The 18,061-nt window shown below is 42.5% G+C and overlaps 1 protein-coding gene across 1 annotated transcript in view; it reads left to right on the forward strand.

Annotated features, from left to right (window-relative positions):
• Positions 1 to 18,061, forward strand: part of LOC124777766 — a 143,651-nt gene that overhangs the window by 52,275 nt on the left and 73,315 nt on the right. Inside the window, exon 3 of the mRNA XM_047253269.1 lies at positions 10,215 to 10,373. Coding sequence (XP_047109225.1) covers positions 10,215 to 10,373 — 159 coding nt within the window. The remainder of the gene's footprint in view (positions 1 to 10,214; positions 10,374 to 18,061) is intronic.

Here is an 18,061-nt window from a genome sequence, read left to right on the forward strand (position 1 = left end):
TCTAGTCCTGATTTGACATAAAAATAATCATGTCATTTGAAGCTGTCGCATGTTCTCCTCGCATTACTGATGATTTTACCATCTCCTCCTGCATTCACAACAATAACGATAGAGTGTCAATTTTGACTCCCAGTAACTACAGTTACTGTAGATTAAACTGAAGTAACTGCATAAAGGTGGGAATTTGAGGATATGGGACCTGGATAAACTGAAAGAACCAGAGGTAGAGAGTTTCCGAGAGAGCATTAGGGGTCGAGTGACAAGAACGGGGGGAAGAAATACAGTAGAAAAAGAATGGGTAGCTTTGAGAGATGAAATACTGAAGGCAGCAGAGGACTAAATAGGTAAAAGGACGAGGCTAGTAGAAATCCTTGGGTAACATGAGAGATATTGATTTTAATTGATGAAAGGAGAAAATATAAAAGTTCAGTAAATGAAGCACGCAAAAAGGAACACAAACGTCTCAAAAATGAGATAGGCAAGAAGTGAAAAATGGCTAAGCAGGGATGGCTAGAGGACGTATGTAAGGGTGTAAAAGCATATATTACTAGGGATAGGATACACGCTGCCTACAGGAAAATTGGAGAAAAGAAAACCACTTATATGAATATGAAGAGCTCAGATGGAAAACCGTTTCTAAGTAAAGAAGGGTAGGCAGAAAGGTAGAAGGAGTATGTAGAGTGTCTATACAAGGGCGATGTACTTGAGGGAATATTAGTGAAATGGAAGAGGATTTAGATGAAGATGAGATGGGAGATACTATACTGCGTGAAGAATCTGACAGGGCACAGAAAGACCTAAACCGAAATAAGGTCCCGGGAGTAGACAACATTCCATTACAGCTACTAATAGCCTTGGGGTAGCCAGCCCTGACAAAACTCTACCATCTGGTGAGCAAGTATGAGACAGGCTAAATACCCTCAGACTTCAAGAAGAATATATTAATTCCAATCACAAGAATGCAAGTGTTGAGAGATGTGAAAATAATCGAACTATCTGTTTAATAAGTCACGGCTGCAAAATAATAACACGAGTTTTTTTCAGACGATTGGAAAACTGGTAGAAGCCGACCTCGGGGAATATTGGTTTGGATTCCGTAGTAATTCTGGAACACGTGAGGCAATACTGACCTGCGTTTCTAACATCTGTAGACTTAGAGAAAGCTTTTGACAATGTTGACTGGAATACTCTCTTTCAAATTCTGAGGGTGATAGAGGCCAAATATAGGAAGCGAAAGGCTATTTACAATTTGTACAAACACCAGACGGCAGTTACAAGAGTCGAGGGGCACGAAAGGGAAGCAGTGGTTGGGAAGGGAGTGAGACAGGTTTGTAGCCTATCTCCGATGTTATTCAATCTGTATATTGAGCAAGCAGTAAAGGAAAAAAAAGAAAAATTTGGAGTGGGAATTAAAATCCGTGGGGAAGAAAGAAAAACTTTAAGGTTTGCTGACGAATTGTAATTCTATCAGAGACAGCAGAGGACCTGGAAGAGCAGTTAAACGGAATGGACAGTGTCTTGAAAGGAAGATATAAGATGAATCTCAACAAAGGCAAAACGAGGATAAAAGGATGTAGTCGAATTGAATCACTTGATGCTGAGAGAATGAGATTAGAAATTAAAATACTTAAATTAGTAGATGAGTTTTGCTATTTGGGGTGCAAAATAACTGATGATGGGCAAAGTAGAGAGGATATAAAATGTAGACCAGCAATGGCAAGGAAAGCGTTTCTGAAGAAGAGAAATTTGTTAACATCGAGAATAGATTTAAGAGTCATGAAGTATTTGCTGAAAGTATTTGTATGGAGTCTAGCCGTGTATGAAAGTGAAACATGGACGATAAATAGTTTAGGCACGAAGAGAATAGAAGCTTTCGAAATGCGGTGCTACAGAAGAATGCTGCAGATTAGATGGGTAGGTCACGTAACTAATGAGGAGGTCCTGAATAGAATTGGGGAAAAGCGGAATTTGTGGCAGGACTAGAAGGAGAGATCGGTTGATTTGACACGTTCTGAGGCATCAAGGGATCATCATTTTAGTATTGGAGGGAAGCGCGGACGGTAAAAATCGTAGAAGGAGACCAAGGCATGAATACAGTAAACAGATTCAGAAGGATGTAAGTTGCAGTAGTTACCCGGAGATGAAGAATCTAGCACAGGATAGAGTAGCATGGAGAGCTGCGTCAAACCAGTCTCTGGACTGAAGACCACAACTAAAGTTTTCGTCGCTACAATGACGATATATGCGGTGTTCGCCTCTCCACACAACTTTTCGGCACGCTATTTCCAATTCAAAACATCCAGACATCCCGCTGGTGAAGAATTGTAGTCATATATAATGTCTATTTCTCGCTAGAAGACATTGCTCACATGTTCCAGATTCGTATTCCGATTAAGAAAAACATTTTCGTATGGCTATTTCAGTTTCAGTCACCTCGATAAATATGAAAAAAATTGATATTTAGCGTTTGAATATGCTCGTACAACAACACTATTAGGACATGCATTCACAACCCCAAAACTCTACGTTGTGTCATTTCAAGTTTAAATACGTCACATATTGTCATTTTTGGGTGAAACCATACAGGGTGTCAGGGGTATAAATGCTTATATGTTTCTGGTGAACCAGGACAGAGTAATGAACAACATTTTCTAATATTTAATTTATCTGCTGACTATTAATTATAGCTGTTAGGAGTGGTATGTTTTTAAGTTGGTTTGTACCTCAAAGTAGATGTTTAAGAGCAAGTCATTAATGCTTATTTTCCACTGGACAGCAAGTCAGGTGTTGAAGTGTGGAGGTTTAGACGCAAGACTGGTAGTCTATACTGATAGGCATAGTGCACTTAATGGTGCAGTTACAACCGCTCAGAAAACATCAAATAGTAAATTACGTGACGTGTTTGACGAAAGATTGTTAGACGCAGAGAAAAAACAAGTAACACACTGAAATCAGTACGCATGAGGGAACCAATGATCACAATATCTAAACTTATACCCCTAACACCATGTATGTAGGATCTTTTGTGGTTATATACCAAGGATAGTGGAAGAGAACGGGAAACCACGACTGAAATTTTTCCTACGAGAACCCGATGACTTTGTTCAGCTCTAACTTGCTCCCAGCTTCCGAGTGCTGTTGGCAAGCGGAGTGCACTCAGCCCCTGTGAGGCAAACTGAGGAGCTACTTGATTGAGAAGTAGCGTCTCCGGTCTCGTAAACATGCCCCTCAATATCCGCAATCCAGTGACGCCTGTGGGTTGAGGATGACACGGCGGCCGGTCGGTACCATTGGGCTTTCCAAGGCCTGTTCTGGCGGAGTTTAGTTTTCAAGTCCTCCATTGGTATATCCAGAGGAGTGGGGGAGATAGGACTAAAACAAGTCATCAGACCAACACCACAATGTAACTTACCTCTGCTCATTGTAATAAAGATTGCAACATGGAATGTGCGTGGGCCACTCCAAACAGGAAAAGGACTACTTCTAACAGGAAAACATAATAATAGAAAGAGAAAGGAGAGTGAATGGCCTACATATTCTTGGGCTTAGTGAGACTTTCCTGAGAGGAAGTGGTCACTTCAAGAATCAAGGAAAACTATGTACTTTCCAGAAAGTAGTCACCAAAGCAGAAATGGTGTTGCAATAGTGTTCCTAGAAACCTGAACTCCTGTGTTATCCAGTGTGTGCACTTTAATGAGAGGATCATCTCCATAAATTTGAATGGTGCCCCATGTAAACTCAACATCACTCAGATCTACAACCCTACTGCTGCAGCATCGGATGAGGATCAGTTCTATTGAGAAGTAAGACCCATAATAAAGAACAGGCAATAATTCAAGGAGGCGTCAATGCTAAAATTCGAGATACTACGCAAGACATGCGCTTACAGTGTGTGGTTGGGCAGGTACGTACTAGATTCCTTTGTGAGGAGGCAGGTAAGTACTAGATTTCCTTGTGACGAGGCAGGTATGTACCAGATTCTTTTGTGAGGAGCGATGTCACTGATTGTAACACTATGTTCAGACGTCAAGCAAAACATCTGTACCCTTAGATATTATCTATTGATAGATTCAGAAAACGACTTGACTTTATCCTAGTGCTATCCTAGTGCCATAAAGTTGGACAACTTCGGTGTTGGACTGTAAGACTTTTCCTAGCGCTGAATGTGAAAGTGATCACAATCTGCCGTCCATGAAATGCGGTTTAAGCTCAAATCCACCAAGAAGAGCGGAGAAAGATATCTGAAACTCGCAAATATGGAATTTCTTCAGAAAGTTTTGGTGAGCTTGTAACTAAGGCCAAAACTTCACAACATGAGTCTTGATAAGGCTGCACCAGTATCTCAAACGTGGGACAGAACGAAGGAGGTCGTTTCCTCTTCACTTCCGACATCAGAAAGACCACGAAGTGCAAAGCGTCCTTGGGTAACACTGTCCACACTACAGTTAATTGAAGAAAGAAGCAATCTGAAGAAAATTGGTATCGATTCCATCCAGGATCAAGACAGGTACAAGAACATAATCAGAGTAATACCACGGAACTGAAGATAGGACAGGTCACACTTCATTAACGGTATCTGTGATACTCTTATATCTTGAACCAGCGTTTCAAGCCGTACATTCAGCCTCACATATCCACAGAAAATGCAGTGTTTGTTGAAGGAAAGGAACTCGTGAAGAGATATTCAACATACGACGAATAATCGAGAAACCGAGAGAGTTCTATGTTCCTGTTTCCATCTGCTTCCTCGACTATAGGAAAGTCTTTGACTGTATTGACTGGGACAAGCTGTGGAAGGCGCTTGCATAGTTCAGCGTCCTACCAGACTTGACAGCACTGATCGTAAGTCTATACAACAATCACCTAGCAGCTGTGAAGACAGGACTTGTCAAGTCTTGATTTCTTCTATGAAGGTGTCAGACAGGGTTGTATTCTATACCCCCAGCTACACAACAACTACGCAGAACCTGTCATTAAGAATGCTCTTGATGAGTGGACTAAAGGCATCTCAGTTGGTGTAGACTATTAACAGCTCTCGATTTACTGGAGACACCGTGCTGTCAGCCAGCATCTAAGATAAATTTGCTGAGATACTAATATAAGTAAAGGATATTAGTCTGTCGTATGGATTGGGCCTCAATCTCGACAAATCTAAACACACGGTAATTGATCGAGGAGCACAGTTTCAACTCACAGGGCGACTACAAGAACTGGAAATCTTGTGTTCTTTCGTGGATCTTGAGTCAGCCATCTGCTGCGTGGGAAGCTGTGAAGATAAGGAGACGAATCACGCTAGGGTCAGTGGCTATGAAGAGGGTCAACAAGATATGACAAAACAGAGCGAGAACGAACACCGGAAAGGTCCGCCTTATTGAAACACTCGTGTTTACCGTCTTCTTTTATGGTTGCGAAATTTGGACCCTCAACGCCAGAGACAAGCATTCTAATGATGCATTGGAACTTTGATGTTGGCGCAGGCTGCAACGCATAAAATGGATCGAATGAAGAAAAAATGTGTCCATTATTGGGCAACTTAGTATCTCTGGGCACCTTTCTTATCGCATCAGCCAAAGTATTCTCCAGTTCTTTGCCCGTTATGTGATAAGACATGGAGAAAACAGAGAGAAAATAATCATGTAAGGGAAGATGGCCGGCAAGAGAGCAATGGAAAGTCACAGTGAGCAGGTGGATAGATCCAATCAAGAAGGTCTCCAGTCTACCTCTTAAAAGAAAAATGGTAGCCCTCGAGGATGGAGACGCCTGTTTCATGGGGTCACGATACTTGGCAGTGAGCACAACGACGCGTGCTGGTGATAACGTAAGGGGAAAGTAGTCACTAGATAGGAGTTACTGATCCTGAGCCATTACAAATATTTTCGTCACGTCATATGAAGAAGATTCTACTTTGAAATATCAGTTATTGTAATAAATCTGAGTTTACTAGTGTTAAATAATGTCTCATATACACTACTATATAGAGAAAAGTAGTATTTTAACGATTGAAAAAATCTCGGACAGTCGTCGATTATACATTTTTTTAATATATGTGGTATATAAACGTGTATGTACTATATAAAGGTGAAAGATTTTAGGAAAAATCTGGGATAGCTCTTCAGCGATTTAATTCATATTTTTGCACGATACCCGGGTAAAATTCGGACAGACATAGGCTACATATTTTTAAATTTATATGGTATACAGGTGCATGTAAAATAATATTTTTGTACAAATACACGTCCTCTTGTTACCAAAAAACTCAAAAAGATCCTTACCGATTTACTTCAAAAATTTTCACTATACTCTAATAGGTATTTGGATGTTCGTACCTGTAAAGAATGGTTGCCTGAAGTGTGACCCGAATCCAGACTATGATCATTCTATTCTACAAACGTTTCAACAGACAATCGAACTCACCACATATCTGGCTCATCATATTATCCAGACTATGATCATTCTATTCTACAATCGTTTCAACAGGCAATCGAACTCAACACATATCTGGCTCATCATATTATCATAACGGAGGATGCAAAACACTAGATGGGAATTCCAGCTCCCTGGAAAAGATTCACAGTCTGTCAACACACCCATTTCCTTTTTCGACCGCATCACCTCTCACCAGCTGCCTTGGCTAACCAATGTGTACTTTCGACATCATTTTGTATTCAGTGAAATAAAATCCCATAACGGCTAACTGCTTGTTCGCAGTCTAGAGGTAAACGTCGTGCAGTCGAACGTAAAGCCAAGATTTCAAGGGCATTCCTATTATATTCTTTTCAAACTACACTTCGGCTGATGTAAACTGAAGAGCGAAAGAAACTGGTACACCTGTCTAATATCGTGTATGGCCCCGCCGAGCACGCAGAAAATGCCGCAACACGACGTGGCATTGACTCGACTAATCTCTGAAGTAGCACTGGAGGGAACTGAAACCATGAATCCTACAGAGCTGTCCATAAATCCGTAAGAGTACGAGGGGGTGGAGAACAGCACGATGCAAGGCATCCCAGATGGTGAATGGTTCGCACACAGACACTTGTTGATGGCCCAACAGTGAAATCTGCAGCAATTTGCGGAAGGTTTGCACTTCTGTCACGTTGAACGATTCTCTTCATTCGTCGTTGGTCCCATTCTTGCAGGATCTTTTTCCTGGAGCAGCGATGTCGGAGAGTTGATGTTGTACCGGATTCCTGATACTCACGGTATACTCGTGAAATGGTCATACGGGAAAATCCCCACCCACATCATCGCTACCTCGGTGGTGTTGTGTCCCATCGCTCGTGCGCCGGCTATGACACCACCTAAATACTGATAACCTGCCGTTTTAGCAGCAGTAACCGATCTAACAACTACACGAGACACTTACATAGGCGTTTCCGGCCGCAGCGACGTATTCTGCCTGTTTACATATCTGTATATTTGAATATGCATGTCTATACCAGCTTCTTTGGCACTTCAGTGTAATTGCGAAGTCAACAGTGTTGTGACCATTGCTTCTGTACCATGTGACGTGAACGATGCTGAAGTATGTAATCTACTGTTGCAGCTAAAATTTACGTGACGAAAAAATGGCTCTGAACACTTTGAGACTTAACATCGGAGGTTATCAGTCCCCTAGAACTTAGAAATACTTAAACCAAACTAACCTAAGGACATCACACTCATCCATGCCCGAGGCAGGATTCGAACCTGCGACCGTAGCAGTCGCGCGGTTCAGGACTGAAGCTCCTAGAACCGCTCGGCCACCGCGGCCGGCTTTATGTGACGAAAGTAGTTTAGTAAATAAGTCTGTGGATATTTTGTGTGTCGAGTTGTCACACAGATTTCTGTAAGTGTATTTATCATTCGTCATTTTTTGTCTGCGGTTCGAGAATTGTTTTTGCGATGCGTCATTGAACGTTACACATTTCAAAATTATAATGAACATTGTTTAAGGTTTAGAAAGCCGAGCGTGAAACAGAAATCAGTGTAAAATTTGTGAAATTTTGCTCTATTTGGATTTAATTGCGTGGTGCCGGTAGTGGAGTCAGCTGGAAACGTATGTACCGTAAATACTATGAGTACATCAAGGAAATAACATCAGAAAATAGTTTTCTAATTTTAAATTGGATCGTTTCGATGTGAATTATTCGTCACATTCAAGAAAAATAGGCTTTGATGACGGACGTTCTTACGATTTATCACAATGGTAAAAGCAGCTGAACATTATGAAACAACTTTGGTTAATGAGAGAGAATTTATTGTTTATGGTTATCTCTTGTGCTTTCTACATCCAATAAAGTAATGATAAATGCTAAAAAATATGCACTCTTCTAATACAAATTAATTACAACTTGCTTTGATAACCCTGTAGCGAAAGACTACTTTAATAAAATATAAAGTATCCATAAACCGATCCACTTCACATATTAGTAAGATAGACGCGCTTTTGACCTCGATATGGTCTGTACCTATCTGGTGTCATACCCAAGAAGCATTCTGAGACTAACGCAAATATATGTAGAGCTGATAGTGAGGCTGGATCCAAAAAGAAATGCAGTAAATAACTCATTCAGTAACACACATAAAAGAATCAAATTACGTATTCACAAAAATTTTTGTTTATATCGTAGTTTATTAAATTTTTCAACTTTAAATCTAGCAGGTACTTAATATAGGTTGTAAGAGGAATTAAGGTTTCCTAACTGATTTTCGTCCAGGAAGCTTGTAGCTCAATAAGAGAAGAGATAAAAAGATGACAAAATGTTTAGATCTCGAACGATTTTGAATACAAGAGCTAATTCATCTTATGCTCCACAAAGTGGTCACATTATCGTGTAACTTGTCAAACCAATGCTGTTCATAGCACGATCTCATTGCCTTAATGACTGGCAATACAGATAATTCACTAGTCGTAGATTCCGCGTGGAATCGCCTACTTGGAGTCACGTAAATTTGATAATGCGCATTTTTTCTATAGAAACTTTATTTTATTTAAGGACCCAATCATAATACACGATCACAGAACACTTATTCCTTATTTTATTTGCACTTGCGATTTTGAAAACACTGGCGCTGGTGGAGGATTCGAAATTAGAGGTCCTCTTTCATGGGTTTGGAACCCTTTCAACCCTTCGGGACAATACACCCCTATGTTAAATTCCTCAAGGTCTCCACGAAAGATGCAAGTTTTGATTCGAATCCTGGTCCGGTACAAAAATTTGCGTCATGTTATATCAAGCTATAGCATATTTACACCAAACTACTGATGAAAAATAAATATAATTTTTAACTTCTTTATGCATTCTCACCACTGACGGTATGTACTGGTTTTGGCTCCCAGTTAGTCACTGACGGGTTCATCACATCATGTGAGGTTCATCCATACCACTCCGAACTACTGGTGAGAAGGTTTACGGTAGTCAGCGTCTCGTCATGTGTCAGCAAAACGGCGACGGGTGGGTGCTCGACTCCCAGTCAGCATAAAACTTTTCGTTACGTTATTTATAGTTCAAACATGGACACAACTCACTACCAGAGAAAAAAATTCCATATTTAACGTTTGACTCTGTTTACTTTACAGTCAGATTAGGCGTTGGGTTTGAATCTCTATCAACACAAAACCTTACGCCACTTCATTTGAAGTTTTTTTCTACTGTATTGCTATTGGTATTGTTCTTGTTATCAGTTTTGTTATAGCATAATATTGCTTCACTTGGTATTATTACAGCACAATACTGCTTAACTTTAGACCATCTGCTTTATTCCACTCATATAAAATGTTTGTGGTAGCTTCCTTCTTTATACTAATTTCTATTGGGCCCGCTATTTACCATTAAGAAACCGTAACGTAACGCGAGAGGTTTTAGAGTACTGAAAAGTATTCCTGTATTTAGTAACATATGATTTTATTTCAACGTTCAGATAAAATCACTGAATTATCACTCACATTTTTCTTTTTTGATGAATATCTACATCCAACTGAAACTGCAGAATAGTGTACACCTTTCACAGCAATGCTTAAGAAAGTATGATGCAATTTTAAATCGCTTTTGTTCGCTGAATAACGGATACAAAATTTTCTTTACATCTTCTTTCTTTTCACTTGCACGCCGTGTGTTATTTTTGGAAGTACACTAAATATTTATACATATTTCCGCTAAATTTCCTACTGGCCTCAATGACAAAGGTGTTGATGAACAATTCTCTGCTGATTTGCTATGTTATCGTTGCAGATACAGATCACTGTGTACAGGTGGGGCAGTACTGGTGGATGGAGCCGAATTTTATACCACAATTTCACCGAACCATATGACTACATAAAGTCTAACATGCCCAACATATTCGAGCTTTTCTGGAAGAAGATTGGTATCAAAGAGAAGCCAGTGACTCCGGCAAGTACACTGAACTACCTTTACACAAGCATAACTAGTAATGCCAAGCTAAATATTTGATAAAATGTTGCTTACTAGACTGATATTGGTGTTGGTACAGTTAGAAAAGCTAAAATACTTTTAAAGAATGTGATACTTTGTGAAACAGTGCGATGAATTTAAGTAACTGCGATAAGAAAAAAAGTGTTCGAGAAGAATCAGTGGTGTGACGAGAGTATAGCCTTTTGAAATATGTTTTCAACTCCAATATGACTCTTGCGTCACAATCACGTCTAAATTGTAACGAAGGCGCCAATTTCTTTGAACTAGCGAGGGTTACAACAGAAAAAGCACTATGACTGAGAATCTACTTGTACACTCCTGGAAATTGAAATAAGAACACCGTGAATTCATCGTCCCAGGAAGGGGAAACTTTATTGACACATTCCTGGGGTCAGATACATCACATGATCACACTGACAGAACCACAGGCACATAGACACAGGCAACAGAGCATGCACAATGTCGGCACTAGTACAGTGTATATCCACCTTTCGCAGCAATGTAGGCTGCTATTCTCCCATGGAGACGATCGTAGAGATGCTGGATGTAGTCCTGTGGAACGGCTTGCCATGCCATTTCCACCTGGCGCCTCAGTTGGACCAGCGTTCCTGCTGGACGTGCAGACCGCGTGAGACGACGCTTCATCCAGTCCCAAACATGCTCAATGGGGGACAGATCCGGAGATCTTGCTGGCCAGGGTAGTTGACTTACACCTTCTAGAGCACGTTGGGTGGCACGGGATACATGCGGACGTGCATTGTCCTGTTGGAACAGCAAGTTCCCTTGCCGGTCTAGGAATGGTAGAACGGTGGGTTCGATGACGGTTTGGATGTACCGTGCACTATTCAGTGTCCCCTCGACGATCACCAGTGGTGTACGGCCAGTGTAGGAGATCGCTCCCCACACCATGATGCCGGGTGTTGGCCCTGTGTGCCTCGGTCGTATGCAGTCCTGATTGTGGCGCTCACCTGCACGGCGCCAAACACGCATACGACCATCATTGGCACCAAGGCAGAAGCGACTCTCATCGCTGAAGACGACACGTCTCCATTCGTCCCTCCATTCACGCCTGTCGCGACACCACTGGAGGCGGGCTGCACGATGTTGGGGCGTGAGCGGAAGACGGCCTAACGGTGTGCGGGACCGTAGCCCAGCTTCATGGAGACGGTTGCGAATGGTCCTCGCCGATACCCCAGGAGCAACAGTGTCCCTAATTTGCTGGGAAGTGGCGGTGCGGTCCCCTACGGCACTGCGTAGGATCCTACGGTCTTGGCGTGCATCCGTGCGTCGCTGCGGTCCGGTCCCAGGTCGACGGGCACGTGCACCTTCCGCCGACCACTGGCGACAACATCGATGTACTGTGGAGACCTCACGCCCCACGTGTTGAGCAATTCGGCGGTACGTCCAACCGGCCACCCGCATGCCCACTATACGCCCTCGCTCAAAGTCCGTCAACTGCACATACGGTTCACGTCCACGCTGTCGCGGCATGCTACCAGTGTTAAAGACTGCGATGGAGCTCCGTATGCCACGGCAAACTGGCTGACACTGACGGCGGCGGTGCACAAATGCTGCGCAGCTAGCGCCATTCGACGGCCAACACCGCGGTTCCTGGTGTGTCCGCTGTGCCGTGCGTGTGATCATTGCTTGTACAGCCCTCTCGCAGGGTCCGGAGCAAGTATGGTGGGTCTGACACACCGGTGTCAATGTGTTCTTTTTTCCATTTCCAGGAGTGTACAACATTCAGTTTATATATCGTAACATGAATGAAATGTAACTAAACGCTTGTCATGCAAGTTTACTTTAAATGCCTTGAGGCTCTGTGGATCAACACTACGGCCGCTCACTATCATGTGGAGGCAGATTCGCTTTTGCAGTCACAGTATATTTTCTCAGATATATATATATATATATATTGTGATGTGCACGTGCAGACAAACGATTACAATTTCAGAGAAATAATATGATTTATTCAGGAGAAAGAGTTTCACGAATCAAAACGTTTTCAATGGGGGAGAGTTCCGACGATCTTGTTGGTGAGCGCGAAGACAAGCAGTGGAAATTCTCGCCGTATAAGAATATTGCTGCAAAGTAAAGCCACGAAGGCCTGCATGTACAGCAACAAAATATCGTCGAAGCACCGCTGTACTGTAAAGATGGTGCAGATGACAACCAAAGGGGTTGTGGTATGAAAAGAAATGGCTTCCTAGACCATCACTTCTGGTTGTTGGGCCGTATGGCGTATCCAGACACACCGTCGCTCGATATCGGGGCTCAGTTATAAGCAAGAGTCACCAATGATGACAGTTCTACTGCAGTCAATGAGAGTCCAAGCAGAAGACTTGTCTGGAGCAGAGAGGCAGCTACCGCCAGTTCACGGCGAGAGTTTCTACTGCTTGTATCATGCATGCCAAACACTATCTTGGTCAGCAAGGCGGCCGGATCTTCCCCCAACTGAGAACGCGTCTCGGGATTTTGACGATATGCCACACCAATTGGCCAGAGTTTGGCACGATATCCTTCAGGAGGACATCCAACAACTCTGTCAATCAATGTCAAACCGATAAATTGCTTGCATAAGTGCCAGAGATGAACCAAATCGTTATTGGCTTACTCAACTGGTGAAGCTCTTTCTCTTGAATACACTGATAATCCAAGCTATTATGAACACTGTCTACCGTAACGATGGATGCCCTTGGTGGCGTTGCGAGCACGTAACGCGGCAACCAAGTTATGTAAGCGGAGCAGACTAGGACGGGCAATCACCCTAGCGAAGATATTGGATGCAAGTGGGGAAATCCATTGAGTTAAGCGACTTTGACAATGTATTATTATTACGCAGAGCCAGTGAAGAAGTATCCCGAAGACGGCGAAGCTGGTCGAATGCTCTCGGCCACTGCCATGAGCATCTGCGAAGAGAGGCAGAAGGACAGTGAAACAACCACTAGGCGCTAAGTCGTTGGACGTCCACGACTCTTCACAGAACGTGGGGTTCGGAGGCTTGTCTGCTCTCTAAAGAAGGACGATGGTGATCAGTGCCATTCTCCAGGAAGAGCACAACGCTGGTGCACGCACAAGTGTTCTGGAGTGCAGCGTTCATCGTACATTGTTGAACATGGAGCTCCACAGCAGGTTACGTGTTCACATGTTGAGCCAACGACATCGCCAATTACGATTGCAGAGGGTACTGATTAGTCGGTATTTCACCGTCGATCAATGGGAACGTGTCGAGTCTTAGGGTGAATCACGTTTTTGCTACACTAGGTAGCTGGTCGTCTCCACAAACGCCGTCATCGAGGCGAACGGTGGCTCGAAACGTGCAGCGCGCACGGACGCAGGCTGGTCAGAGCACTGTTGTGCTATGGGGGACATTCTACTGCGCTTCCATGAGACCTTCGGCAGTAATCGAAGACAGGCTGACAACTGCAAACCACCTGTATCCCTTCTTGCTTGATGTCTTCCCCGACGGAGATGTCATCTTTCAACAGTATAATTACCGCGCTGTTGCTACGGTCGCAGGTTCGAATCCTGCCTCGGGCATGGATGTGTGTGATGTCCTTAGGTTAATTAGGTTTAAGTAGTTTTAACTCTAGGGGACTGATGACCTCAGATGTTAAGTCCCATAGTGTTAACAGCCATTTGAACCTTTTTTTTTTTCAACAGTATAATTGTCCGTGTTCCGGCGCTAGAACGCGCCACAGTGGTTTAAGGAGCGTTATAGTGAACTCACGTTGATGTCTCAGCGACCAAATTCGCCTGATGTAAATCTTTTGGAATCCATTTGGGTCGCTATCGGTCGCCATCACCGCGTACGCAAGTCAGCGACCCGTTATTTACACGAATTATATGAAATTTGCGTAGACATCTAACACCACATAGATCCACAAACCTGCCAAAAACTGTCGGATGCCTGATACTCAGAATCAGTTGTGTTCTTCGTTCCAAAGACGGACAAACAAAGTGTTAATCAGGTGGCCATAGTGTTTTGGCTCGTCAGTGTAAATGACTCAATTTTCCTGAAACTGTAATACCTTGCTTGTCAATATATAAGATCTACTAATAATACCATTGCCGGCCGGGGTGGCCGAGCGGTTCTAGGCGCTACAGTCTGGAACCGCGCGACCGCTACGGTCGCAGGTTCGAATCCTGCCTCGGGCATGGATGTGTGGGATGTCCTTAGGTTAAGTTAGGTTTAAGTAGTTCTAAGTTCTAGGGGACTGATGACCTCAGAAGTTAAGTCCCATAGTGATCAGAGCCATTTGAACCAATAATACCATTCGGATAGTTCCATCGTGGTGCTCCTTTTTCTTTTTTTTTTCTTTTTTTTTGTTTTTGTCTGTATCTGTTTATCATTTAGTTAGTTCCATCAAATATTAAATTCCTTTTATTATTGGGTAGGTGGTCAAAAGTCTTATGACCGAACTCCTCAGCCCTTTTTGTACTGCAATCAGATTGAATGGTGCGTGGTATGAGTAATTTCTGATTCTAGTATCATGCATTATATTTGTAAATTTTACTCTTCCGTCCGAGATGTGATTGTCTGTTGTAAACATACTTCGTAAGTTAAGAAGCGTACTGTGAGGCTATTGTTGCCATGCCAATATTAGTGTTGAAAGGCCTGTCTACAAGTGGTTCTAGAGTAGATATTGCAGATGTCGGGGAGGTAAACAACTTGTCCCTCAACGACCAGCTACCCTACAACATGATGTCATATGACATTTGGGAATGAACATTATCGAATTAAGTCAGTATTTTGACATTTCATCCTGAACAACTGGTTTTAACTGTAACTCAAAATTTGCAGAGGTTGGACGGTTAAGATTTCTAACATCTGTAAACGCATTGTGTTTATCTAACTTCAATCACATTCTGTTTGCCGAAAATCGGTTACGAATTTTAAAGAAAATTTCATTTACATTTCAAGTGTTGATTATCTTTTTTAGGCTTGATTAAAATACGAGTATTTATATATTCCGAGAGAACCATTTCTGTTTCTTTCATATGTAATGGTACATTATTAATATAAATATAGATCCCTGTGGCACACCTGTACTGCCTATTCTCGTTTCTTGAGATGCTGTTTCACTGTGTACAGCTCCTTGAGTCTCTTAATGCGACACTCTGCATTCTTTTAGATAGAGACAATTAATGGCATTTACTAGCAAGGTCTATGACGCAATAACTTTTGTGCGTAATTAGGAGAGTATTGTTAACTGCTAGTCAATACTAGTTGACAATATCTTGTTATATAAATTTTATATGATCTAATTCCTTAATTGAAAAATAGCATGTTCTGTAGAGAGAGGGCACATCGAAACACAAATTAAGAGTTCCTTATTTTGAGAGAGATGAATTGTGGACCTTGCTTACATAACTGTTTCCAGTACTTTCGAGAAAGAGGTAAGTAGTGTTTAGAAATAATATCTATTACTATCTTTTCTGTAAAGAGATATGGTTATAGCGCATTTCAATCGGTCTGGGATTATCAAATTCAATAGAGATACACCGCATATGTCACTGAACAAACTGCATGAACGTGAAGAACAGGATTTAATACTTAACTTGAGACATTATCAGCTCCGTAACAACGTTGTCTTTCGTGAGAGTTAATTACATTTCTTGACAGAACATGGAGTAACTACGATAAGCGTGTTTGTATGTGGCATTGCTTCTTGAATATATTCTACTGGTTTATCCGTTGAACTCCGATTACGTTAGCTAACTAAATGCTTCCTTCTTTATTTGGCAGTTTTCATCAATAACAAAGTTCTCACGTTGCTTAACTGATTTCGCAGTTCGTGTTTCAGCCATCTCCCATATAGTTTTAACTTAATTACACTGCCTGACAAAATCAGTGAACCATCCATCAGAGGAGGAACAAGCGAAGTGAAACTTCACGGTTTGAGTACCGTGGTTTAATGACAAAACTCAGAAAATGCTAAGGAAACAAAACTACTGCACCTATGTTTCAAAATAGAACGCGCAGAAAACAGAGCGAGGTGGCTCAGTGATTAGCACAATGGGATCGCATGCAGGAGGACAGCAGTATGACTGTTCGACCCCGCGTCCGGTCATCCAGATGCAGGTCCTACATGAGTTCCCTAAACCGCGTGAGGCAAACGGAAAGACTGTTCCTTTCAAAGGGTACGGCCGGTTTCCTTCCCCATCCTTCCCTAATCCGAACTTGCGCTCCGTCCCTAACGACCTCGTTCTTGACGGGACGTTGAACACTAGTCTCCTCCAGAACACGCAAACGTTGGTAAAGATTAGTGCGTTTCTAGAATGATCGATGCGTGAAGCGTCCAGATACTATCACCGTCACACCTTAGCAAAACATCTTGCTGGCAAGCCGAGAAAATTGTAGTCCCACGCAAAATAACTAAGCGGGTCGAAAGTTTCTATCCAGTCACTCGTACAGCAGTCAGCTGTGGCAATAGAAAAGTCTTAAATTTCGCGTTTAAGAAATCGTTCACGTACGAGGGTCGAACAAACGCACCGTCCTTTGATAATCGCAGAGACTCCCGTATAGACGACATAGTAGTAGCCGTGTCTGGCGCAAAGAATCAGCTTTTGTAAACATTTAAGTCACCAGGCCCGGATGGAATCCCAGTTCTGTTTCATAAAGAGTACTCTACGGCATTAGCCCTTTACTTAGTTTGCATTTAGCGCGAATCTTTCGCGCAAGGCAAAGTCCCAAGCGACTGGAAAAAAATCCAGATGACTCGTATATATAAGAAGGGTAAGAGAATGGAGCCGCATAATTACAAATCAATAGCCCTAACATTGATTTGCTACTGAATTCTTCGGCATATTGTCATTTAGAACGCAATAAATTTTCTTTCGTCAGGAAAGCTTTAGTACACGAATCATTACGTATTTAGAAATCACAGCTTGCCCTTTTCTCACATGATATCCTACGAACCATGGATGAAGCGCGACAGGAAGATTCCATATTCCTAAGATTTCGAAAACCGTCTGACATGGTGCCCCACTGCAGACAGTTAACGAAGGTACGACCATGGGAAACGGGTTCCCAGAAATTTGAGTGGCTCCAAGACTTGTTAAGTAACGGAACCAAGTACGTTGTTCCCGACGGCGAGTGTTCATCGGAGGCAAGGGTATCGTCAGGAGTGCCCCACTGAAGTGTGACAGGAAAGCTATTACTCTCTATATATGTAAACCATCTGACGGAAAGGGTGAGCAGCAATCTGCAACTGTTTGCTGATGACGGTCTGATGCGCGGGAGAGTGTCGTCGTTGAGTGACTGTAGAAGAGTAGGAGGATACGAGATCACTTGGACGTAATTTCTAGTTGTTCTAATGAATGACAGGTAGCTCTAAATTTAAAAAAATGTAAGTTATTGCAGATGAGTAGGAAAACCAAACCATAATGGTCGAATACAGCATCCGTGCTGTGCTCACTGATAGTGTTCCAAAGCCACATGAAATGGAAGAAGCTTTGAAATGGAAGGAGCTTATACGGATTGTAGTAGGGAAGGCGAATGGTCGGCTTCTGTATACTTGGAGAATTTGAGGAAAGAACGGGGCATATGTGAAGAAGACCGCATGGAGGACAATAGTGAGACCCATTGTTAAGTACTGTTGCAGTGCGTGGGTTCCGCACCATGTCGCATTAAAGCGAGACAT

Source organism: Schistocerca piceifrons, chromosome 2, assembly GCF_021461385.2.
Source record: "Schistocerca piceifrons isolate TAMUIC-IGC-003096 chromosome 2, iqSchPice1.1, whole genome shotgun sequence".
In the NCBI taxonomy this organism is placed as follows: Eukaryota; Metazoa; Arthropoda; class Insecta; order Orthoptera; family Acrididae; genus Schistocerca; species Schistocerca piceifrons.